The 26,470-nt window shown below is 37.0% G+C and overlaps 1 protein-coding gene across 6 annotated transcripts in view; it reads left to right on the top strand.

Moving 5' to 3' along the window:
- SNAP91 (synaptosomal-associated protein, 91kDa) overlaps positions 1–26,090 on the top strand; it is a 168,701-nt gene extending 142,611 nt beyond the window's left edge. For all 6 annotated transcript variants that reach the window (XM_011953483.1, XM_011953481.1, XM_011953480.1 and 3 more), the window contains 6 exons: positions 4,268–4,298; positions 5,191–5,302; positions 18,114–18,197; positions 18,848–18,952; positions 22,728–22,830; positions 24,687–26,090. In XM_011953483.1, coding sequence (XP_011808873.1) covers positions 4,268–4,298; positions 5,191–5,302; positions 18,114–18,197; positions 18,848–18,952; positions 22,728–22,820 — 425 coding nt within the window. In that variant the 3' untranslated portion in view covers positions 22,821–22,830; positions 24,687–26,090. The remainder of the gene's footprint in view (positions 1–4,267; positions 4,299–5,190; positions 5,303–18,113; positions 18,198–18,847; positions 18,953–22,727; positions 22,831–24,686) is intronic.
- The last annotated feature ends 380 nt before the right edge of the window (positions 26,091–26,470 follow it).

Raw genomic sequence — 26,470 nt, 5'->3', positions numbered from 1 at the left:
TCTCTCTCTCATCCTCTTATCTCATATGTTTTGTTTCTGGAGTCTCTTATGGGTGAGTATAGCAGGGAGGGAATAGAAATACTTAGTGCTTTACCCAGTGCAGGTCTTTGGAAGGCAAACAGTTCCTATACCATTGGCTCATGAGCAATACCCATGTCATTGTAATCTAAAGTATTAAAGATATAATTAGGGAGCATATACAAGTATGAAACCAAGTGTATTATGTGTAATAAGCACTTAACTTTCCATTTAATTTGGAAATAAGAACATAGAGTAACTTACATGAAGCACAGTATCTTTATAAATTTAGTATCCAACTGAGTTTCAGTCATTTGTTCAACAAATATTTATTGAGTACCAAGCATTATTCCAGGCTCTAGAGGTAAACCGGTAAGCAAAACAGATAAAAATGTCTGTACTTGTGGCACTTGGGAAGGGCAGACACAAACTTTAAAATAAATAAATTGTATAGTATGTTAGATCATAAGTTCCATGGAGAAAAACAGAACAGACAAAGGAGAGCTGGGAGTGCTGCAGGGTAGGAGTTAAAGCAAACCTCAATAAGAAGGTAAAATTTGAGCAAAGATTTTGAAGGTAAAGGGGTAAACTATGTGATGATCTAAAGAAGGACATCTGCAGGAAAATGAAATAGTCAGTGCAAAGGCTTTGAGGCAGAAGTTTGCGTGGCAGATTCAAGGGACATCCAGGAGATGAGTGACTAGAGCTGAGTGGGTGAAGGAGAGAGTCCTAGGGAGGAGGACAGCTATTATAAAGATCGACCTTTGCTCTTAATTCTGAATTTTGTATGCATGTGAATGGGTTTACCACTGTAGATATGTAATATTCAAGGCAGTATCAAAAGTTTAGCAGATCACTGATACAGACTTCTTTACCTGTGAATTTGCCTGTGAACATACATTTTGTTTTCCATTCCTTCTCTGTGGTTTTAGCAACCATGAAAATACTTTCATAACACCTAGGGAGAGGTTATGTGAATATTTCCTCCTACACTAAAATTTCATCTCACTAAGTGATTGTTTTTTCTGCATGCTATAATGTATCCCCTTTCAGAAATAAAGGACTCATACCTCCAGCTGCTGAGAGTGCCACCAACACACAGCCCTCAGCTGTCAACCACCTTTGAGAATGATCCCAGCTGAAAGAAGCTAACCTGCTAGAGTGATGGCCAAATAATCTTGAAAAAGAAAAAATTTGAATTAATTGTGTTTCCAATTTCAAAACTTCTACAAAGCTACAATAATCAGGACAAATGGTACTGGTATAAGGATAGACATAGAGACCAAAGGTATAGAATAAAGATCCCAGAAATAAATCCACATATATAGTCAAATGATTTTTGACAAGGATACCAAGACCATTCAGTGAAGGAAAAGACATTCTTTTCAGGAGAAAAATATTGGGAAAAGACTAAATAACTTCATGAAAAAGAATGAAATTTTACCCTTATACAAAAAAAATTAATTCACAGTAGGTCATACAACCAAATGTAAGAGCTAAATCTATACAACATTTAGAAGAAAACATAGGAGTTAATCCTTATGACCTTAGATTAGGTTATGTTTAGTTCTTAGATATGACACCAAAAGTACAAGAAACAAAAGAAAAAAAGATAAATAGGAATATATCAAAATACTTTTGTGCTGTAGACAATACCAGTAAGAAAATGAAAGGACAAACCGTAGAATGGGAGAAAATATTTGCAAATTATTTATCAGAAAAGAGACTTGTACTCAGAATAAAGAACTTTTACAATTCAATAATGAAAAAACAAATAATGCAGTTTTTTAAATGCCAAAATTTTTTTTGAATAGACCTTTTGACCCAAGCACCTGTAATTCTCCAAAGAATATGTACAAATGACCAATATGCACATGAAAAGATGCTCACCATTATTCATCAGTGAAATGCAAATCAAAACCAAATAAGATATCACTTTATACCCATTAGGATGGAGATAATTAAAAGGACATATAACCAGTATTGATGAGGATACGGAAAACTTGAAACCCACAGACATCACTGGTAAAAATGTGACATGGTTTAGCTGCTATAGAAAGAAGTCTGATAGTTACTCAAAATGTTAAACATAGATTATCGTATGACTCAGCATTTCCACTCCTAGGTGTATGGAGTGAAAATGAAAATGTGTATGCACACAAAAATTTGTACACGAATGATTATAGTATCGTTATTCATAATAGCCAAAAAGTGGACAACCCTAATGTTCATCACTTGATGAATGGACAAACAAAACATGATATATCTACATAATGAAATATTATTTGGCAATAAAAAGAAATGAAGTATTAATACATGCTACAACTGGATTTACTGTGAAAACAAGCCAAGTGAAAGAAGTCCAACACAAAAGACTATGTATTTTCATATATGATTCCATTTATATGAAATGTCCAGGATAGACAAATGCATAGAGACAGGAAGTAGACTGGGCCTTCAAGCGGCTGAGGGAAGTGGAGAGGAAGAGGAGTGACTGCTAATTGGTACAGGGTTTCTTTTTGTTGTGACAAAAAAAGTTCTATATTAACACTGTGAATAAACTAAAACCATTGAATTATGCACTTTAAAGGGGTGAATTTTATGGTATGTGAATTATATCTCAATAAAAATGTTTCTATAAAACATTTTTCAGTGTTAGCTGAGGCTTCTATTGAGACTGCATTGCAGTCTTGCCCAATCACAGTTTCCTCTCTTCCCTTTCAAAATAAATCTCCTGCATGCTAATCTCCATCCCAGAGCCTTCCTCCCAGGAGACTTAGCTTGCAACAGAGTCCCAGGCCCTGAGGTGCTCTTTCCTGTCTGCCACAAAATTTGACGAGGGATTCATATATACATGTGTAAGATACACTTCTGCTTTCTTTTGCTTTTTCACATGAACAGGCATAAATACTTGGTTTGTCTTTTAAAAAAGAAAAAAATAACTAAAATTATGGGTAATCATTTTTATATTTGGTGTTCAGTTAAAATATACCTTATTCTATTTTGTAATGCCAAGATTTGGTAAGAAATAAATATTAACTTCATCCTCTAATACATTGATTATTCACCTGATTAGGGCTATTGTCCTGGCTGTTCCCTCTGCCTAGAAAGCTCTCACCCAGATCTCTACTCAGCTTTGCCCAAGTCTCACCTCTATGAATCCTTCCCCAAGTGCCCTGTGTAATATTCTCTAGCCCCATGCTTATCCTATCCCTTCAGCCCCAGAGTAAAGTACCCTTTACTCTGCCCTTCCTTTTCATTTTTTCCGTAAGCTTTCCATATCGCCTTCTAGCAGCCTATATCATTTACCTTTTTATTATTTTGTCATCTGTCTGGCACCATCAGAACGCAAGTTTCTCCAGGATAGGACTCTCCGACTGTTTTCTTTACTAACATGTTCCAAATACCTAAAACGGTGCCTGACTTATGTAGATGCTCAATAAATATTTTCTGAAGTAATAAATGAATTGACATTAGAGCAGACTGATTAAGCCGACTATGTCAAGGGATTCACAGAGCCACTAGAAGGACACGTGGGACTCAGCGCATTGTTGTACTCACAGCTGAGATTTATTACGGAAGCAGAGGAAGGATACATGGCTGATGATAAGGGGAAAAGACAAACAGAGTCTAGAAGAATCCACATGCAGACTTCCTTATGCTCTGTCTCTCCCTTGAGGAGAAGAACATACTCTTCACCCAGGAACAGAAATGCAGCAGCATGTGTGAGGTGTTTATGCCTAAAGACCTTTAGAGACTCCACACCCAGAGTCTTTATTGGGCAGTGATCATGTAGGCACTTTCTGCCTGGCATGTACCAAAATTTCAGACTTGTAGAACAGAAGTGGATATTCAGCATAAGCAATATCATTTGTACAAATAGTGTAGGCACAGTGATCCACCTTTATCATTTAGGGAAAGTTTTATCCCAGTATAGAGAACAATTTACTAACCAAGTCCCCAGATAGCAGCCTTTCTAAAATAGCAACATCAAACCTGGTATGTTTGCCCTTTTCTGGACACAAGTTGACATTAAAATGGATCTTTAAGTCTAACATGAAGTAAAAGAAAATCTTTAATTTATGAAAATATTTCCTAATGTAGTTTGTTTTCTATATAACTGAATGCAGTCATTCCTAGGCAAAATAAGGACTTTTTTATAGACTTCTGATTCTTTGATCTTTTAAATGTCCTATCATATAAGCTGAATATAGGGATTTACAATCTTTTTTCTTTTATCCATTTATAGATCTTGGAATTTCTGGTACCACATCAAAAAAGTAAGTGTTTGGAAATTATGTGATTTCCTTTTGACAGTATATTTATATTCATTTGAGACTATCAACCATTTTACTCATTGGAGTAATTATTCATTCTCATGCTAGATAATTTCACAATTGGTTTTTTTATTTCATCCTAGATTTTTGTTGTTATTTTACTGGAAGCTCCAAACTGTTGCTTTGCAATGAAAAGAAATAATCTATTTCAATCTCTGAGGTTGTCACTAAGTTATATCTAGAAATATTTGGGAATTGTGGCTTGAATATTTTAATAGCATTAAATTCTAGATTCATTACCATAGTTCTAGCTAACATGAATTTTAAAAAGTCTTTCATGAAGTATTAATTGTAAGGAAGGATAGTAAAAATCGTAAGCAATATATTCTTTTTTAGATGTATATTTTGTCATTGAAATTGAGACATATTTTTCAGTGGATGGTGTCTTACAATCACTGTAAGGCAAGTTGCAGTCATGATACAGTTGTATGAAACATTCTGCTGAACCCTCTAAGATCCAGAAAGTGCCATCATCAATGCATCTTAAATTCAACAAAATATAAGTGTACAGTATATATGTTATATTTATTTGCATTTTTAGTAACAAATGCATTCAGTTAGATTTTCTGAGATACTTTTCTTTATAGAGGATAGGAAATTCCTGTACTTACTGAGGTCCAAACTCTAAATGATATTTTTTCAAATGCTTTTAAGCTTTCTTAGAAACAGCATGGCAAGATTCTTCTGTAAGTTTTAACTGCTGTTCTTATTACTATACCATTTGACTCAAACAAACTGCTTTTAAACCCGAATAAAATAATCTAAGGAGCCACACACCATTTTTTCTGACTTGTGGTTTTTTGTTTGTTTGTTTGTTTTGCATGGTTGATTTTAGGGGAGATCTTCAGTGGAATGCTGGAGAGAAAAAGTTGACTGGTGGAGCCAACTGGCAGCCGAAAGTAGCTCCAGCAACCTGGTCAGCAGGCGTTCCACCAAGTGCACCTTTGGTAGGTAGCAGGTAGAGCCCAGGGCAGCGCAGGCAGTTTGCCAGTTTCCAAGTGTGTAGAGTAGAGTGCATTTTGCTAACGTTGCTGCCAACGGTGTACTTATTCCTCTGGATTGAAGAAATATAAGCAAATAGCACTCCAGCCCAGGGGGCTGCCCTCCAGTCTTAGGTATGAAAACATTTGATAGCCTCTCTTTTGCTGTGAGAAGGGGGAGAGAGAGTAAATAAGCAAGATGCAAAAACTAAGCAAGGTGCAGAAGTTACCAAAATGCAGATTCCATTCACTTTATAGTTGATAATGATTATGACCTTTTAAAATTTTTATTTTAATTAATATTTATACTTCCATATTTGTAAAATTATGAAAATGATTTATCAAAAGCACATCATATCATTGATCATTTTATCTATCTTATCATATTTCTTGCCCAAATTTTCTGATTGTCTTACCAAGTAATAACTTTTTTTCTTACCAGAAAGACTGGGCAGTTTTCTATTGTGTAAGTAAAAGTTCGTTTTAAAATCCTATTACTTCTGCTCACCATTTAAAAAATTGGAACTACTCACACTATATTTTCTATAAGGTTTAAATAGATTTCATTTCTGTATTTTAAACTTCTATTAATATATCAATACTGCCATTCACTCTGGGAAAGAACATATCACTGGAAATAAAGACTAACTATTGCTCCATGAAATTAGATGACACAAAAACAACATGTTTTTGGAGTAACAAAATGTATAATTTTTCTATATATACTCTGTATTTAGCAAAACTAAGCTAATCACTGTTTCCCAAACTTACTGGCATTTTTCCACCTTTGCTTACCACCTCCACCTATCTAAATAAAACCCATCTCTAAGGCTTTCTTGATGTCATCCTTTCCTTGTTACCTGAATTAATTCTTAACCATCATTCACTTCTGCCAGCCAAACAAACATACAAGAAGTAAATTAATATAAATTCTAATTAAAATGTTTTAGAAACACACCATTAAAAATATTGTGTTCCAGAAATTGATTTAAATATCTGAGTTTTGGGATGTAGAACACATTTTATTTTATTTTATTTTATTTTTTTTGAGACAGAGTGCAATGGTGCATTCTTGGCTCACTGCAACCTCCACCTCCCGGGTTCAAGTGATTCTCCTGCCTCAGCCTCCCAAGTAGCTAAGATTGCAGGTGCCTTCCACCATGCCTGGCTAATTTTTGTAGTTTTTAGTAGAGACAAGGTTTCACCATGTTGGCCAGGCTGGTCTAGAACTCCTGACCTCAGGTGATACGCCTGCCTCAGCCTCCCAAAATGGTGGGATTACAGGCATGAGCCACCACGCCAGGCCTAGAACACATTTTCTTTTAAATAGCTGTATTGATATTTTTATATATAAAAAGTTTTTTAAATAGTTTAATAAGTTCAAATCAATCTGAAAATGGCCTTTTGAATGAAGAATTTGCCACTAAGCAGTACTAGTAGCATTAATTAAATTACATAGTTTCTAAAGAAAATACCTTTTGTGCTTAGACTTGGATTCTCTAAACTCATTTTCCTCTGGTCTTTCCACCTCGTCTTTTGGTGTTTGTGAGAGAGCAGGAAATTTAGGCACTTAATGTTCTCTGACTTTGGTGAGTTCACAGTATGAAATAACTTAGTTTTAAGAAATGGTTTCTAACAGATAACAATGATAAAAATACCTATTAAATCTAAATATTTTTCTATTTACATCTTTCTGTGCATTATTTTAAAACAGTGCCTAAGAGGACAGTTTTCATATTTAGCTATAAAATAAAGGGCTTCAATTTAATTCTTATGAAGGATATTTAGTAGAAAACTACGAATCTCTTTTAAACTAACTTTTGCCTAGGATGATACATAATTTATTTCCAAACCAGGAATAAAGGTTTGAGGGTGAAAAGGACTGTCATTATTGCCCTGGGACCCTAAACATGGCTTGTGCCTGTTGGCCCAGGTGCTGAGACCATAAGCAAGTAGCACTCCAGCCCAGGGGACTGCCCTCCATTCTTAGGTATGAAACATTTGATAGCCTCTATTTTGCTGTGGGAAGGGGGAGACAGAGTAAATAGATCTGAATAAAATTCCCAAAGGAAAAAACAAGCTTTTTTAGAACTGATTTGGTAAGTCTATTAATACGACATAATGACATAAAATCTCACAATGTGTCTATATTATCATTATCAAAGTAAAGGAATTAATTTTCCTATTCTCTTCTGTGCAGGATTAGAAAGGCCTTATTTGCTGTTCTAAGGAATTTATACTTTGGTGATGTTGCCCTTATCACCAGGATAAAACTTTTGTTTTTTAACAAGTTTCAGAACAATCACTGGTAGTAGCACAGTCTAAAATGAGTTAAGGGGATTGGAAGGCTTGATGGTGAGAATATTAGTATCTGGCAGACAGACTATAGGTTAAGAAAAGGAAAAAAGGTTGGCTGGGCATGGTGGCTCATGCCTGTAATCCCAGCACTTTGTGAAGCCAAGGCAGGCAGATCACTTGAGGTCAGGAATTCAAGACCAGCCATGGCCAACATGGTGAAACCCCATCTCTACCAAAAAATTGCAAAACTTAGCAAGGCATGGTGGCATGTACCTGTAGTCTCAGATACTCAGGAGGCTGAGGTGGGAGAATCACTTGAACCCAGGAGGAGGAGGTTGCTGTGAGCCAAGATTGCACCACTACACTCCAGCCCTGGGCGACAATGAGTCCCTGTCTCAAAAAAACAAAAGAAAAAAAAGTTTAGAGCCCGAGGTTAGGGTAGAAAGGAAGAGGAGAAGGCAAATTTTCAGTTAGAATCCACACAATGGGAATTTTTATAGATGAGACAACCAAGACAGTGGTTGCCCAGTGTATTATTCCATTTTCACACTGCTGATAAAGACATACCCGAGACTGGGCAATTTACAAGAAAAAGAGGTTTAATGGACTTACAGTTCCACGTGACTGGGGAGGCCTCACAATCATGGTGGAAGACAAGGAGGAGCAAGTCACATCTTACATGGATGGCAGCAGGTAAAGGAAGAGCTTGTGCAGGGAAACTCTCCCTTATAAAACCATCAGATCTTGTGAGACTTATTCGTTATCACAAGAACAGCACATCTCTCCCACAACATGTGGGAATTCAAGATAAAATTTGGGTGAGGACAAAACCAAATCATTTCATTCCGCCCCTGGACCCTCCCAAATCTCATCTTCGCATTTCAAAACCAATCATGCCTTCCCAACAGTCCCCCAAAGTCTTAACTCATTTCAGCATTAACTCAAAAGTCCACAGTCCAGAGTCTCATCTGAGACAAGGCAAGTCTTTTTCACCTATGAGCCTGTAAAATCAAAAGAAAGTGAGTTACTTCCTAGATTCAGTGGGTATACAGGCTTTGGGTAAATACAGCCATTCCAAATGGGAGAAATTGGCCAAAACAGAGGGGCTACAAGCCCCATGCAAGTCTGAAATCCAGTGGGATAGTCAAATTTTAAAGCTCCAAAATGATCTTCTTTGACACCATGTCTCATATCCAGGTCACACATGATACAAGAGGTGGGCTCCCGAGCCGGGCACAGTGGCTCATGCCTGTAATCCCAACACTTTGGGAGGCCAAGGCAGGCAGATCACAAGGTCAAGAGATCAAGACCATCCTGGCCAGATGGTGAAACCCCATCTCTACTAAAAATATGAAAATTAACTGGTCATGGTCGCACGTGCCTATAGTCCCAGCTACTTGGGAGGCTGAGGCAGGAGAATTGCTTGAACCTGGGAGGCAGAGGTTGCAGTGAGCCAAGATCACGCCACTGCACTCCAGCCCTGTGACAGAGTGAGACTCCATCTCCACAAAAAAAAAAAAAAAAAAAAAGAGGTGGGCTCCAGTGGTCCTTGAGCAACTCCACCCCGTTAGCTTTGCAGGGTTATAGCCCCCCTCCTGACTGCTTTCACAGGCTGGTGTTGAGTGTCTATGATTTTTCCAGGCCCATGGTGCAAGCTGTCAGTGGATCTACCATTCTGGGGTCTGGAGGACAGTGGCCTTCTTCTCATAGCTCCACTTGGTGGTGCCCCAGTAGGGACTTTACATCGGGGCCCCCACCCCACATTTCCCTTCTGCACTGCCCTGTACTGCCCTAGCAAAGGTTCTCCATGAGAGCCCTGCTCCTGCAGCAAACTTCTGCCTGGGCATCCAGGTGTTTCTATACATCTCTGAAATCTATGTGGAGGTTCCCAAACCTCAATTCTTGGCTTCGGTGGCTCAGCACCACATGTAAGCTGCCAAAGTTTGGGACTTCCACCCTCTGAAGCAACAGACCGAGCTGTACTTTGGCCCCTTTGAGTCACAACTGGAGCAGCTGGAACACTGGGCACCAGGTCCCTAGACTGCACACAGCAGAGGGACCCTGGACCTGGCCCATGAAACCACTTTTTCCCCCCCATAAACCTCTGTGTCCGCAATGAGAGGGGCTGCTACAAAGATCTCTGACATGTCCTGGAGACATTTTCCCCATTGTGTTGGTGATTAACATTCAGCTCCTCGTTACTTATGCAAATTTATGCAGCCGGCTTGAATTTCTCCTCAGGAAATGGGATTTTCTTTTCTATCACGTTGTCAGGCTGCAAATTTTCCAAACTTTTATGCTCTGTTTCTGTTTTAAAACTGATTGGCTTTAACAGCACCCATGTCACCTCTTGAATGTTTAGCTGCTTAGAAATTTCTTCCACCAGATACATTAAATCATCCTTCTCAAGTTCAAAGTTCCACAAATCTCTGGGGCAGGGGCAAAATGCCACTAATCTCTTTGCTAAAACGTAACAAGAGTCACCTTCGCTCTAATTCTCAAGAAGTTCCTCATCTCTACCTGAGACCACCGCAGCCCACATTTTCCCATTGTCTTCTGAGACCTCCAAACTGTTCCCGCCTCGGCCTATTACCCGGTTCCAAAGTTGATTCCTCATTTTCAGGTGTCTTTTCCGCAGCGCTCCACTCTATTGGTAGCAATTTACTGTATTAGTTTGTTTTTACACTGCTGATCAAGACATACCTGAGAGTGGGCAATTTACAAAAGAAAGAGGTTTCATGAACTTACAGTTCAACATGGCTGGGGAGGCCTCACAATCATGGTGCAAGACAAGGACAAGCAAGTCACATCTTACATGGATGGCAGCCAGCAAAGAGAGAGCTTGTTTGGGGAAACTCCCCCTTATAAAACCATCAGATCTCATGAGACTTATTCACTACCACAAGAACAGTACAGGAGACACCAGCCCCCATGATTCAATTACCTCCCATTGCATCTCTCCCACAACATGTGGGAATTCAAGATGAGACTTGGGTAGGAAGACAGCCAAACCATATCACCCAGGTTTCTATGTGAGGCAGTTTGCTAAATAATGAGGTCACTAACCCAGCAGGGAACAAGGGAAAAGCACTTTAAAAGTAATATTAAGTTGAACAACTCCCTTGGCCATTACCCACCCTGAGATCAAGACTTAACTGTGCAAAGTTAAGAATTCATCAAGTACTTAATTAACAACTGTTTGACATCTTTAGGATAACAAAGCTGCCGACTGATTGGTAGGCACTTTCACAGAGACTGAGATTAATGTCTCATTTTTTAAACCCCAGAACTCCTTATTTTTGTTTATGAAGCAGAAAATTTTTAATTATTGGTAATTAAACCCCAGAAAGTTAAATATGGAAAGTTTTAGCATAAAGTATCCACAGCAGCTATGGAAAGAGAAATTAGAACAACAGAAACTATTTGTTACAATAAAGAGTTACATAAAGTTTTATTTCCTTTATTTTACTTACCATTTTACACCACAATATAAAAGCTCTCATGCATATTTTACCTTTATTAATTCTTAGTTTTATCTATATTCTTTTATAAATTGACTGCCATTTACTCCATTTATTTTTTACAAAGCTGTTCTTTCCTAACAAAGCTCTGGCTTTGCTTTTACTTAAGAAATTATTCTGAGGGAACTAATCTAGCTTTCTCTGACATGCCCTTATACCCTGCCTCCCCGGTTGATCTCTTCCATCCTTCTATTCCTTTATAGTCTCTTTCTAGGAATACTCAAGGAAAAGAAGCTAGAGACACCAGAAACAAGTGCTTCAGAAGCAGCAAAGCAATGTTTCCCAATTTTCGTTGTAATCTACAGGTCTTTGCTATTGAGAAGGAGATGAAGGATGCAGATTTGGGAAGGGGGATCTTTTTGCTGCCTTTTTACAGTTTTTATTGATAGATAAGAACTAAGATTACTTTTCCCCACTTATTCCAAATTTCCCTTAATTGCTTCTTAGAGGTGTAGCTATAACATTTTTCAGATCACAGAACCCAAGTTAGATCTAAAAACCTTAGCAGGACTTGAATTTGAACTATGTCTGCTGGCAGGGCTCTGTCTTCATTGCCATCAGGAGCCCTGTGCTTCCTGGGTTACTTATTCCTGTTTTATAGTGCACAGCAGACCTATTAACTTTTTATTGAAGAAGTGGGAAGATACTTGCAATTCAGAAATATGTGCACTTTGCAAGAAGATCACTGTTAAAAGAAAAGCTTTAGACAAAATAAATTTAACAGAGTTGAGCTGGGTGCAATGACTTACCCATATACTCCCAGCAGCTGAGGCGGGAGGATCACTTTAGGCCAGGAATTTGAGACCAGCCTGGGCAGCATAGTGAGGCCCCATCTCTAGAAAAATTAAAAAGTTAGCTGGATGTGGTGGCACATGCCTGTGGTAAAAGCTACATGAGAGGCTGAGACAGGAGGATTGCTTGAGCCCAAGAGTTTGAGCCTACAGTGAGCTATGATTATGCAAGTTTAACAGAGTTTATTTAAGTGAAGAATGATCCATGAATCAGGTATCAGTCGGAAACAGAAGAGGTTCAGAGAGCTCCAGCACAGCAGTGTGGACCATGAACTTCTGTTGGCTGATAGAGAAGTACAACAAAATATATTTGGTTGATCAGAATAGAAAGACCCTAATTAGAGGTTAGTTGTTGATCTCTACTTGATAAAGTCTCTAGTTAGAATCTGTTAGTTGGCAATTTCTGATTGGTAAAGTCTCCAGTTTCATTTTATTATTTATGTTGGGCTTCATTTTGCTTACATGAGAACTCAAGGTGCTAGAGCTGCACCAGTCAAGTGGCATCCCAATTAAAATCTTATCACCACTGAATCTAAGAGTTAATCTGCCATTTTAGCAAAATGACTAACTCATACAATTTCTTCAAAGTGTTTGACCATTTATTTGATCAGGAATTTCTGCAGGTTCATTTTGCTTTGAGAGCTAATAAAGCCCTTTTCTCTTTTATAGCCTGGAGTCCTCATGATGCAATTCAGGTCTAGTAAATAGCCTACCACCAACCCTATTGAAATGATGGGTAAAGCATTAATGTGAAATATAATTTTATAGGTATTTTCTTTCTTTTGAAAAGTTTTTTATTGAGATAAAATTCACGTAAGATTTAAATTCACTATTTTAACAACCCAAGTATACAATTCAATGATTCTTAGTATATTTACAGCGTTGCAAAACCATCACTATTATCTAATTTCAGAATATTTCCATAACCCCAAAAAGAAATGCAGTCTCTTTCAATTTCCCCTTACCCTTATAGCTTTTTGTGCCTGGCTTCTTTTACTAATTAGCATAACATTTTCTAGGTTTATCCGTATTGAAGCATGTATCAGTACTCCATTTTTATGGCTGAATATGTTTCATTTTATGGATATATCACATTTTGTTTATCCATTCATCAGTTGATGAACACTTATGTTGTTTCTGTTACACATAATAGATTTTTATTATCATATATGAGTTTTCATATGAACATATATCCTCAATTCTATTTGGAATAGAACTCTGGGTCATCTGTAAGTCGATGTTTAACTTTTGAGGAACTGCCAAGCTTTTCCATAGCAGCTACGTTATTTTACATTGCCACCAGAAATACATAGGGTTTCAAGTTGTCTTTATCCTCCCAACACTTGTTATTTTTCATTTCATTATTTATTATATCATTCTAATGAGCATGAAGTGGTATTTCATTATGACATTGATATGCATTTCCCTGATGACTAACAATGTTTAACATCTTTTCATGTATGTATTGATCATTTGTATATCTTCTTTAGAGAAATGTCTATTTATGTTGTAGAGGAGGAAGAATCCTTTTTTCCTACTACGTGCCTAGACACTCTGGCTGGGGCTGTGAACACTGGACTGACCAAAGACAAATTAAAAAGAATAAAGCAAACAGAAGTTATTAGCACATGCATCATGCTTACTCATGGAAGCGTTCAGGATGAGTAACTCAGAGGCTTGATTAGAACATGGGCTTAAGTGGCATCTTAGCAAAGGAACAATAAATTTTTAGAGAAGTCACAAGACAAAGGAAAAGGACTTTGACTCTCTAAGGTGGCAAATATATGAGAAAATAATGGCAGTTCAAGGCTAATTAGTCAAGTTTGTTAGGCATTTTGTTCTGATGCCCTTTTCAGGCTGATTTGGGTCTCAAGTCATCTCTGGTGATAAGCGTTTGTCCCTGATAGAGAGGGGAGGAGAAATCTCTCTGTAAATTTATGTTCCAAATAGTGAGAAGGAAGAGAGCTTTTCTTGTATCTGCTTCTTTTCAGTTGCCTTCAGCTCAAAGTAATTATTATGCCGAAGTGTCATATTTTGGGGTGGCACATTCTGCTGCCCTACAACATCCTTAGCCCATTTTATAATTGGGTTGTCTTTTTATTATGGAGTTGAAAGAGATCTTTCATATTCGGGATACTAGATGCTTATCAGATAAATGATTTGCCAGTATTTTTATCTCATTCTGTGAGTTAGCTCTTCGTTTTCTTGATAGTGTCCTTTGATGCACAAAAGTTCTTAATTTTTATAAACTCCAATTTATCTATTTTTTGCTTTTATTACTTGTGCTTTTGGTGTCATATTTCTAAAAACTATTGCCTTAATCATAGGTCTTGAAATTTTTTACCTATGTTTCTTTCCAGGAGTTTTATAGTTTCACCTCTTATATTAAATCTTTGACCTCTTTTGAGCTCTTTTTTTTTATATGATAGGGGTCCAAATTTATTGTTTTGCATGTGGAAGTTCAGTTGTCTTAGAATTATTTGTTTAAAGGACTATTCTGACTGGGTACAACAGCTCATACCTGTAATCCCAGTACTTTTGAAAGCTAAGGTGTATGGATTACTTGAGCTCAGGAGTCTGAGACTAGCCTGGGCAACATAATGAGACCCTATCTCTACAAAAAATAAAATAAAATTAGCCGGGTGTGGTGGCATGCATCTGTGGTTCCACCTACTCAGGAGGCTGAATTAAGAGGATTGCTTGATCCAGGGAAGTAGAGAATCACTTGAGCCAGGGAACTAGAGGCCGCAGTGAGCCATGACCATGCCACTACACTCCAGCCTTGGTGACAGAGCGAGATCCTGTCTAAAAAAAGAAAAAGAAAAAAAGGAAGAGACTGTTCTTTCTTGATTAATTGATTTTGATAACCTTGTCAAAAATTAATTGACCATCTGACATATTGGGCTGGATAATTTAAGAAAGAGAAAAAAAATTATCCATAGATGTGTGGGTTTATTTCCAGACTCTTTATTTGCTTATGTTGATCTATATGTCTGTCCTTATGCTAGTACCACACTGTTTTGATTAATGTACCTTTGTTTTAAGTTTTGAAACCAGGAAGTGTGATTCTCCCAAATTTGTTCTTTTTCAAAACTGTTTTGGCTATCCTGGTTCTCTTGCATTTTTGTATAAATTTTAGGTTCAGATTATCCATTTCTCCAAAAAAAAGTGGTTGAAATTTTGATAGGGATTTCATTGAATCTGTGTAGCAATTTGCAGGTTATTGCCATCTTAATATTAAGTCTTCCAACCCATGAACAAAGGGTGTCTTTCCATTTATTTAGTTCTTCTTTAATTTCTTTCAACAATGTTCTATAGTTGCAGTGTTCAAGACTCATACTTCTGTTAAATTTATTTTTTAATATTTTATTGTTGATGCTATTATAAGTAGAACTGTTTTCATAATTACATTTTTCAGTTGTTCATTGCTAGTTCCACAGGAACACTGCACTGAGTTTTGTATATTGGTCTTGTATCCTGCAACTTTGAAGAACATGTTTATTAGCTTTGACAGTTTTGTTGTACATGGATTCTTTAGGGATTTCTACATATAAAAAAGATTATGTCATCAGTGAGTAAAGATAGTTTCATTCTTTCTTTCCCACCTGGATGCCATTTCTTGCTTTTCCCTGCTAACTGCCCTGACTTAGAACTTTCAGAACCTCCTTGTCTTGTTCTTAGGTAGAAAGCTTTCAGTCATTTTTTTTCAGTCTCTAGGTATGATGTTAGCTGTGGGCTTTTTGTAGATACCCTTTATCAGGTTGAGGAATTTCCCTGCTATTTCTAGTTTGTTGAGTACTTTTTGTCATGAAAAGCTGTTGGACTTTGTCAAATGCTTTTCTACATCTATTGATATGATCATTGTTGTGATTTTCCCTTATTCGTTTTTGAGGTCTCTCTTAGGAAAGTGGCTGCAAACTCTAACCCTGCCCTGACAGGCCTCAAAGCGGGTTGCTGTTTACAATGTGCCTTTCATGGGATACTTCTTTATTGTGATGGAAGCCTCATGTCTAAGATGTCTCTCTCACAGGAAGCTTGTTTATACTGGCAAATGCCCTTGTGGCTCTTGTCTAAACCGTGTTGTTTATTTCTACCAAGATAGCCACTCTCTAAGAGAACTTGACCTGCAAAGAAGTTAGGTGTCAGTCAAGTGAGACACAGAGGAGGCATACAATAAAACACATGAAATTACAGAGTCTGTAAGTAATAAAACTTACAGATTCCAGGGAGAAGAGGGCAACATGCCAAAGGGAAGTGGGGAGCCATCAAGGACACATGTGTTCAACCAGTGGGTAGGAGCAAAAGAGAGTGAGAGTGAGGGATCTGTGGGCCAAGGCCTTTATTGGGGTCTAGTATATCACCCAAGCAGATTTTCCACAGGAATTTAATTGGTAGGTTTACAGCAAGCAGGCACAAGTTCCATGGAAAGACGCTGTGACTGAGAGTTAGTTGTTGTGGCGTATCTGCACAGTTAGCTCTGCAGAGTGTGGGGGACAGTGGGGTAAATCAAGTAGGTTGTATCTAGCTATCCCATAGGGAAGGTGTTGGTATGAAGCAGATATCTAGATGACCACCTTAAGGAACTGGGAGGAGGCAGAGAACTAGAAACTGTGTCAAGAGTGACTAAGCCCTGCTTCTGATATGAGAAAATTAAAGGTGTATCCTAAATAGATGCTGAGGTAACATAAATTATAGGAGTTAACTATAATCATGTAATTTTTTCTTTTATTCTATTAATATGGTATATCGCATGTGTTAATTTTTATATATTAAACCAACCTTGCATTCCTGGGTAAAACCTGGTCATGGCGTATAATCTTTTAATATGCTCCTGGATCCAGTGTGCTAGCATTTTGTTGAGAATTTTTTCATCAACTTTCATAAGGAATATTGCGCTGTAGTTTTCTTTTGTTTGTGATATCTTTGTCTAGCTTTGGTGTCAGGGTAATACTGGCATCAAAGAATGGTTAAAAACTGTTACCTTTATTTTGAAAAGCTTGAGAAGAATTGATATTAATTCTTTATATATTTGGTAAATTCACCAATGAAGATATGTAGTTCTGGATTTTTCTTTGATGGAAGTTTTTTGTTGTTATTGATGGTTTTTTAGAGACAGGGTCTCACTTTGTCACACAGGCTGAAGTACAGTGGTGCTATCACAACTCACTGCATTCTCAAGCTCTGGGCTAAAGCTATCCTCCCACCTCAGCCTCCCGAGTAGCTAAGACTACAGGCACACACCACCAAAAATTAGGCCCAGCTAACTTTTAAAAATTTTTTTGTTAAGATGGGTTCTTGCTACATTGCCCATACTGCTGTGTTGCTGGTCCTAAACTCCTGGTCTCAAGTGATTCTCCTGCCTCGGCCTCCTAATATGCTGGGATTACAGGCATGAGCCACCACATCCACCTGTAAACCTTGCTTAATATAAATTGGAGCCATATAGAAAGATTAGAACAATTCTCAAATGTCTAACCCAATACCGTTAGAGGATATAATGATAGGAAAAGACAAGCTTAGGGAAGTTTGACTCATTTCCAGTAAGGATGGGTCTAAAAAGATAGAGAGGAAGTCCAATGTTGTGAGCAAACTGCAAGCCAGCAAGTCCAAATGACGCTGTAACAGAGAAGATCAAGTCAGTAATCTTGTTTATATCATTGGTGTGGTGCTAAAACCATTTTCCTTTTTAAATTTAAAACTGAAATTTGAGATTTTCTTTACATATCCACTCATACATATTTGACTTGCATTCATTTTAAAATTCTGTCATTTTAAAACCAAATTATGCTCGGCTGGGTACAGTGGCTCATGCCTGTAATCCCAGCATTTTGGGAGGCCAAGGCAGGAGGATTGCTTGAGGCCAGGAGCTTGAGACCAGCCTAGGCAGTATAGCATGACCCATCTCTACAAAAAATTTTTAAAACTTGGTCAGCCATGGCAGCATGTGCCCGTAGTCCCAGCTATTCAGGAGGCTGAGGTGGGAGAATTGCTTGAGCCCAGGAGTTCAAGGCTGCAGTGAGCTGTGATCATGCCATTGTACTCCAGCCTGGGCAATGGAGGGATACCCCATCTTTAAAATAAATAAACAATAACCAATTGTATTGTTCTTTTCGTTTGTTTTGTGTGTTTTCGTGTTATTTGTGTATGTCTGTCTGTCTATCTGTGTAGCAAGGAGCTGTACCTCCAACCAGTTCAGTTCCTCCTGTTGCCGGGGCCCCATCGGTTGGACAACCTGGAGCAGGATTTGGAATGGTAAGTGATGACCTATGCTAAAAATTGTAATCGACATTTCTAAATTATTTGCCAAATCCCAAATTAGTAAATATTCCTACAGAATATAATTCTTCCCAAAACACAGTAAGTAAAACTTAAAAAGTTGTCATCTGCTTTAAACCTTAAGTAGTCTACACATGAAGTGATAAAATCAGTCATAAAATATGTTCTACCATCAAATTAATTTCTATAGTACGTTGTTATATCATTTTTACTAGAATATTTACAAAACATAGTGTTAGCCCATCATCAAAATCAACCCTTAATTATTATACTAGGACTGTTTATTCACCAATTTTACCAGCCAATTTTAGGACCATCTTTCATAAAGAAACAAATTTTTATCTCTCCAAGAATTATGCTTAGAGAAAATGAATAAACAACAATAAAGTTTGGTTAGGATGAGGATACCATGTGGCCAACCAGGCTTATGCTACCCACCCACCTTAGCGACTCTCTGTCTCACAGTACAGCCTCACATTATCCCTAGTTAAAATTACAAATTATACTTCCTCATAGTCCTGCATTCCTCAAATATTGTCAGAAGTACATAAAAGCAATAAATGTCAGGATAGTGCCCTAATGGGTTCCACTCATGCTCTGAACCACTCTCCATTCTTCCTCCTCAGCCTCCTGCTGGGACAGGCATGCCCATGATGCCTCAGCAGCCAGTCATGTTTGCACAGCCCATGATGAGGCCGCCCTTTGGAGCTACTGCTGTACCTGGCACGCAGGTCAGTTTGTTCAATGTCCACAAACCAGCCAGTGACATTAACTAATAAGTATAAAACATTGGTGTAGCAAACTGTTTAAAAAGTGTTTTTACCTAATGTAATCCTCATTCCTGTTGCTTCAGAAGTAAAGGGAGCATGGAAGACAGATCTGCAAAAGTATGAGATTTGGGGGAAAAAATGATGGAAATAACTTACTGTCTAAAGATCCCTCCATTCTCTTCCTACTTAATTCAAATTGGTTCCTGAGAACATCCAGATATTCAGGGCATCCAAGGCATTTGTCCCAGAGAAGTAGGTGCTTCTAGTCTGTAGTTATAGCATGTGTTCCCATTGTTAACCAGAAAGGTTGGCAGCACAGTCCTCTAGACTGCCATGTCCGCTCAAGACTCGTGACACTAACTGCAATAAGTTTGCCAAACTGCATAGTCTGTGAGAATAGTCCCTTTTAGAATCTCCTCACTCCAGAAAAAAAGCACACATTTGTGAGTCCTCAGGGCCACCCCCACTTAAGACTAGCTGGCTACAAATTCAAGGTTTTTCCATGGCCACCCTCAGGTTGAGCAGTTTCCTGGAATGATTCACATAACTTAGGAAAGCACTAAACTTATAAGAGTTTTATTGTAGTAAAAGGATACAAATTGGATCCAGTTATAGGAAAAGATGCCTAAACATCATCTGGGAAAGTTCTAAACATGAAGCTTCTTTGTCCTCAGAGGTGGGTTCTCCTCCGGGCATCATTGTGTGACAGTACACATGCAGTATCACAAGCTCACCTGAGCTTCAGCATCCAGCATTTATTGATGCTTCATTATGTAGGATTCGTTGGTTGAACTGTTACCCATTTTGTGGAACTCAATCTTCAACCCCTGTTCCTCCCTGAAGATCAGACTGGTTTCATGCGGCCCAAAGACCCAGCCCTAAAATCACATGGTTGGGCTTTCTGCCTCCACTCTGAGTCACCTTGTTAGCATAAACTGTCAGGTGTTCCTGGAGCCCACCTTGAATAACAAAGACATGCCTACCATTTGGGAAATTAGAAGGATTTAGAGGTTACCTTTCTGGGAAAAGGAAAAACCTCAGTTTAGGTAAACCTAAATTCCTTACTACACACTGTGCTACTTCCTCTTCAAAAATGCCAAAATATATTACACTTTGTTGAACTGTTTTGCTGCTAGAGGTGCTAGTCTTAGTGATGAATCATGCTTTCCTGATTCCTCTTTTAAATTATCTGGCTGAGGTGATGGTACATGTCAAACCAAAGAAGTTTTCCTCATGAGAAATTGACTTGGATGGAGTCAGGACACCAAATTACTACTCTGGTAGCAGCATGCTTTATAAACTAGACCAAATAGCTCAAATATATTTTAATGATATGAGTAAATGTTTTCAGTCCTATAATATTTTTAACTTATCAAATCAGTATTTATACTGTCTTATCTGTGGAATACCTGCTGTGAACTGAGTATACCTTAATCCCTTTTGCTTCCTTGATGCATCTCTAAATCCATGGACCTATTCCCAAGATTTCCTTTCAGCTTCTTCTCTTTGCCCCTCAAAAGCAACAGGGACCAAGAGAAAGAATGGTGGATGTTGAAAGACAGAAATTTAGAATGTGAGAAGCCCTAGCCTTCACGGCCATTATTGGCCATAACTGGCTTCAGGAGAAATTTTCTAGTCTACCTGAAGACTAATGAACCCTGTGTAGTGTTGTTTTTGAGGCCAGTGAGGAAGGTTTTGGGTATAATGGTTGAGATTAAGTGTAACTTAGATATACTTAAATTCTAAGGGATCTCATTTATCATAAATGTTTCCTTGATGTTTGAATAGATCCATGACTATCATCTTTTTGAAAAAAAGAAATATTTCTATTATTATGAACTTGGAGCAATGTTACTGAGATTTCTTTTAACCTTATTGTGTTTGATATACTGAAAGCTTCAGAAATAAATGAATATAATTTTATTACTTAAGGCAGTTGTTTTTCTTGTGTAATACCAATGCTAGCAACAATTTATTTACTTAATTAGAAGAATGAAAATAAAAGATAGATAGTATCATGGAAATACATTGTTTTAATCAGTAATTGAATTCATAATAAGCCAGGTAATGATACATCATATTTATGTAATTTTTAGATTATATTTCCTATATCAGAGGAGAAGCATAATTATACTAGATAATAAAATAAATGTTGAGTTGGTAGCTTCAGAAAGCAAAGTAGTTTTTTTTATTACTGATGCCAGGACTATCCTAGCATTCTTTCATTGGTTGGTATCATGATATCATCATCTCACCTAATTATCAATAATGGACCAATCTTTGAGTTGATCTAAGGAACTTCAAGTCTTACATTTTTTTCTTTTATATTTCTATGAAGCAGATCCAAGGTTTTTTGTTATTTGTTTGTTTGTTTGTTTGTTTGAGATAGGGTCTCACTCTGTTGCCCAGGCTGAAGTGCAGTGGTGCAATCATAGCTCACTGCAGCCTTGAACTCCCAGGCTCCAGGGATCCTCTCACCTAAGCCTCTTGAGTAGCTGGGACCACAGGTGCAAGCCACTGCACCCAGCTAATTTTTTTTTTACTTTTTGTAGAGATGAGGCCTCGCCTTGTTGCCCAGGCTGGTCTCAAACTCCTGGCCTCAAGTGATCCTCCTGCCTCGTCCTCCCAAGGTGCTGGAATTTTACAGATGTGAGTCATCACACCCAACCCATGTCCCAGTTTTAAACATGGAAAATTTGACAAATAGATAATATAATTAGGCAGTAGTTTCTGGACATAGGACCAAATCTCAAAATCCACACTTCTGGAACTCTGTTCACTGAACTAATAAAAATATACATCACTGCCCCACAGTCCCAGCATGTTACTACAAGCATAGGAGATTAATTAGACTCAAAGCCTAGATGTCAACTATTACTCTATAGACTACATGAGATTTTTCAAGACCTTGTATCCTGTAAAAGTCAGCTGCCAGAAGTTGTATCTGTGACACAATGAAAAAATAATTTAGATTCTGGTTAAACAGAAACAAGGCAAGTTAATTATTTGTTACTTTTGCTGCAAGTCCAATATAATTCTTTCCTATTGTATTTAATAATAAATGTTAGCCTTCTCTGAGAGCTGAATAGATTGCACTAGGATTTAGTGGCACTCACTACTAGGAAACTATTTGGTCATGTGAAACAAACGGTGCCCTCAAACGTGACTGATTTTCACGTAAAATAATGTATATGAAATTCTAGTATATTTAGCTAGTAAGTGTAAGTAATTTCTTAAATAGCTTTCTGCAAACTGTTTCCTATTTTTCCTTCAAATTCACTCTCACTATAAGAAAAGCCATTTAAATTGCTTTATTAGTTTAGCAGTACTAATGACTCAAAGTAAAAATGCTTTTGTATAGAGAAAACAGTTGTTTGTTTGTTTTACTGTTTGTTCATAATATCTTTATGTACTAGTTTTTCACATCTTCCCTAAGTCATATCCATATTGTTCTACTGGAGTCCCCAAATTTTACTTTGGCTAAATCCGACGTCAGAGAAGTTCAAGAAAGCCAAATATCAGTTGAAGTATATTTTACCAGCCCAGAATTAAACACAACTCTGTGACTATGTAGATCAAGTAGATTTTATAAGCCTTTAACCACCTAATCTTCTGCATGTTTGTTTTCTTTGATATGTGTTCTGTCTAATGCTTCTTTCTCTCTCTCTCTCTCTCCCTCCTTCTCTCTCTCTCTCCTTTCTATTCCTGCTCTTTGGGGCTGGCTTTTTCCCATTAGCTTTCTCCAAGCCCTACACCTGCCACTCAGAGTCCCAAGAAACCTCCAGCAAAGGACCCATTAGCGGATCTTAACATCAAGGATTTCTTGTAAACAATTTAAGGTATCTAATATTGAGCTTTTCCTATAGGCTTGTAACAATGAGCTGTATACAATGCTTAGCTATTTCAAGAGGTATTCATTATTTCTGTGCATTGAATAGCTGTATGTAATAGTAATAATTTATTAAAATAATTTATTAAAGATATTAAAAGCTATCTTTAAGAATTTTTTAAAATCTTAATTTATGTAACTGGGAGGAAAAGTAACCTCCAAATTGTCCTTATCCTGGAAAGCACAACGATTAGCTTTAATAAAACAAAAAGCTGTCCAAGCTACTTGGTAAATTAGAAAATTGCCACTTTATTACATGATGACTGGAATTTATAGAAAGTCAACATTTATACTATTGCATTTAGAAATCATCTAAGAATATATTTGACTGCATAATTGTATTTTTATTTTGTTTATCCTTCTTTTGCCCCATAAAACTTAGATTATTACTCTTTACATTTCTGCATTCAAGCAGAACTTTAAATTTCTAATGTTCATGTTTTAAATTTCACAAATTTCATATAATTTATGAAATGAGTCATGCTGAAGTTATGGAAGGAAACTAATGAAGGAAAAATGTTCACTATTGACCCAGCACCTAACACAGTGGGTACGTTCTCAACAAATCCTTGCTGAATGGACGAACATAATTTACATGGTACTTTTCACATCCACTTCTTAGTAGGAGATCAATCGTGTGAGATAAACTAGCCAGAAATTTTTTGTCTCCATTTCACAGCCAAAAGAACTGATCCTTGGGCATTAAGGAATTTGCCCAGTGTCCCACAAGGAAGAACTCAGTGTTTTTGGACTTCTGTCCAGTGTTGTTTTCAGTATGCACCTACTGTGCTACATATATTTCTTAAAAACCTTCTCTAATGCCTACTAAGATTTTTGTGGATTCTTGATTTTTTTTAATATACAAGATTAATGATGTATTATTTTAAGGTGTTGACATCTCAGTCAAGTAAACTCTCCTTATGCCCAGCTTTTCTATTACACTTTGGATTGGCTAATGTAGACATAAGTGAGACAATGAACACTTAATAACTTTCAGGAGTGATCAAGGAAACTGCATAGAGCAGCCTGTATTCACCTCTTACTTAGTAAATGTTGCTCTAATCATATGCCTGGAACTTTGATAAGTACAGGAAACAGATATGCTTGAGACAGTCCTTACCTGAGAGAGAGAAACAGAGAGAGACAGAAACAGAGAAAGAGAGACAGAGCCAGAGCCAGACAAAGACAGACACACAGAGAGAATGACTATTTTATGAAGAGTTATCTATGCGACTAAGCCTTAAGACCCTACAAATGTTTCCAGCAGAAATGAATGATGCATGAATTAGCCAAGGAGATGAGTGGGAAGTGGCTGAGAAAAGGCATTGAGTCACCAGGGATCTCTCCGTTCTCTTCTATTCTGTCACTGGTTCAGCTGTTTAGTAAGTGACTCATTGAACACCGTAACTGAATACATAAAAAAATAATGTAAGGTCATGGCCATGTCCCCTTTTTCTTTGGCTGACCTTTTTAAAGGTTAGCTGCTCTTAGATACTGAATGCTATACCGAATGTCCTGCTACTAAAATTTCTAATACATGTCTAAATTTCAAATTTTTGTTGATATAATTATTAAAATGAAACTATACCTCGAAATTTTTTTTTTAATTTCTGGCTAAATTTTAAAAATTTTAAGCTTGTTTTAAAAAGCTGTGAAAAGTATGTAAATGTGAATTTGTCCATGCAGAGACCTTTTTATGTAAAAGTTGTGTGCAGAAACTGTGAAGTAAAATTGCAAGGGAGGTAAAATGTTTGAGGACTATGTAATACTCTTTTTTTCTAATTCTAATTCTTGTTTTCTTTACAGCTGCAATTTTTGTGACTGAATAGGAAACTAAATGAATTTGGAGACTTCAAATAAGATTGATGCTCAGTTTCAAAGGGAGCCACCAGTACCAAACCCAATGCTTACTCATAACTTCTCTTCCAAAATGTGTAGCACAGCCGTGAAAGTGAACATTAGGAATGTGTACTACCTTAGCTGTTATCCCTACTCTCGAAATTGTAGTGTATTTGGATTATTTGTGTATTGTACAATGTAAACAATGAATGGATGTTACTGATGCCTTTAGTGCTTTTCTGGACTTCGCCTGAGGACAGATGATGCAGCTGTTGTGTGGTGAGCTATTTGGAAAGATGTGTCTGTGTTTTTGAAGGTTTCAATGTACATATAACTTTTGAACAAACCCTAAACTCTTCCCATAAATTATCTTTTCTTCTGTATCTGTTACAAGCGTAGTGCGATAATATCAGATAATAAGGAAAACACTCATAAATATACAAAACTTTTTTCAGTGTGGGGTACATTTTTCCAATCACAGGAACTTCAACTGTTGTGAGAAATGTTTATTTTTGTGGCACTGTATATGTTAAGAAATTTTATTTTAAAAAATATAAAGGTTAACGTCCATAATAAATACTTCTCTTTGAAGCTACCTTATCAAGAATGAAAAATCATATGGGAAGAATCCCCTATTTATCACTGCTATATTAAAATATATATATTTTAATTATATTTGACAGGTTTTGCATCTAAATTGACCTATTTATTCATTCTTGATTAAATGCACTGAAAAGTAAAGGTTCTGTTTGTATCATGTTCATGAAAATGCAGTTAGAGAGGTACTATTCAAGTTATTCTGAAGGCACCCCAAGGTGTATCTGTAATTTAAAGATATTACTGCAGATATTTTTACTTTACTGTGGGTTTTTGGTACATCTGTTAATTTAGTATTTCTTTGTGTGTTTTGTAGACTAGTGTTCTTCCATCCTTCAATTGAGCTCAAAGTAGGTTTTGTTGTAACATTGTGATTAGGATTTAAACTAATTCAGAGAATTGTATCTTTTACTGTACATACTGTATTCTTTAAGTTTTAATTTGTCGTCATACTGTCTGTGCTGATGGCTTGGCTTAAGATTTTGATGCACAAATGAGGTCACTGTTGATCAGTGTTGCTAGTGGCTTGGCAGCTCTTCATAAAAGCATATTGGGTTGGGAAGGTGTTTGCCTATTTTTCAAATTATTTAATAGATGTATGGTACCATTTAAAAGTGGTTGTATCTGAATTTACTGTGGGGATAACATACACTGTAATGGGGAAAAATTACCTAAAACCAATTTCAAAATGGCTTTCTTTGTATTTCAGTTTAAAAACCCAGTGCATGTATGCCCTCTGAGATGCAATAAACACCTTGAACAAAGAAATGCAAACATAACCCTTCTCTCTTTGATTATGTTTTGGGAAAAAGTTCTGTTTCAAATGACACACACAGCAGACATAATATTGAAGATTTTAAAATGCTGTTCATGCCAATAGAGTTTTGATTATTTTACAAAAAATTAAAAACAATGAAAAAGCAATTTTAACAAGTTCTCATTAAACTTGGGTCTCCATAGCTGCTGCCAAATGAGTTGAAATTCCATATTTCAAGATGTATATGTATTTTTAGGGTGAACTTTCTTTTAAAATGTGCAATTAAAGTCTTGTAATCATTTTTATGAGAATTAGCCATGAAAGTTGAAGAATAATATGACTTTAGGTAGGTTATAGTGTACTGACACACTGGCACACATGTATACTCTCACACAAT

This window comes from Colobus angolensis, unplaced genomic scaffold (genome assembly GCF_000951035.1).
Source record: "Colobus angolensis palliatus isolate OR3802 unplaced genomic scaffold, Cang.pa_1.0 Scaffold362, whole genome shotgun sequence".
NCBI lineage: Eukaryota > Metazoa > Chordata > Mammalia > Primates > Cercopithecidae > Colobus > Colobus angolensis.
This window is presented reverse-complemented; position numbering and strand designations above follow the sequence as displayed.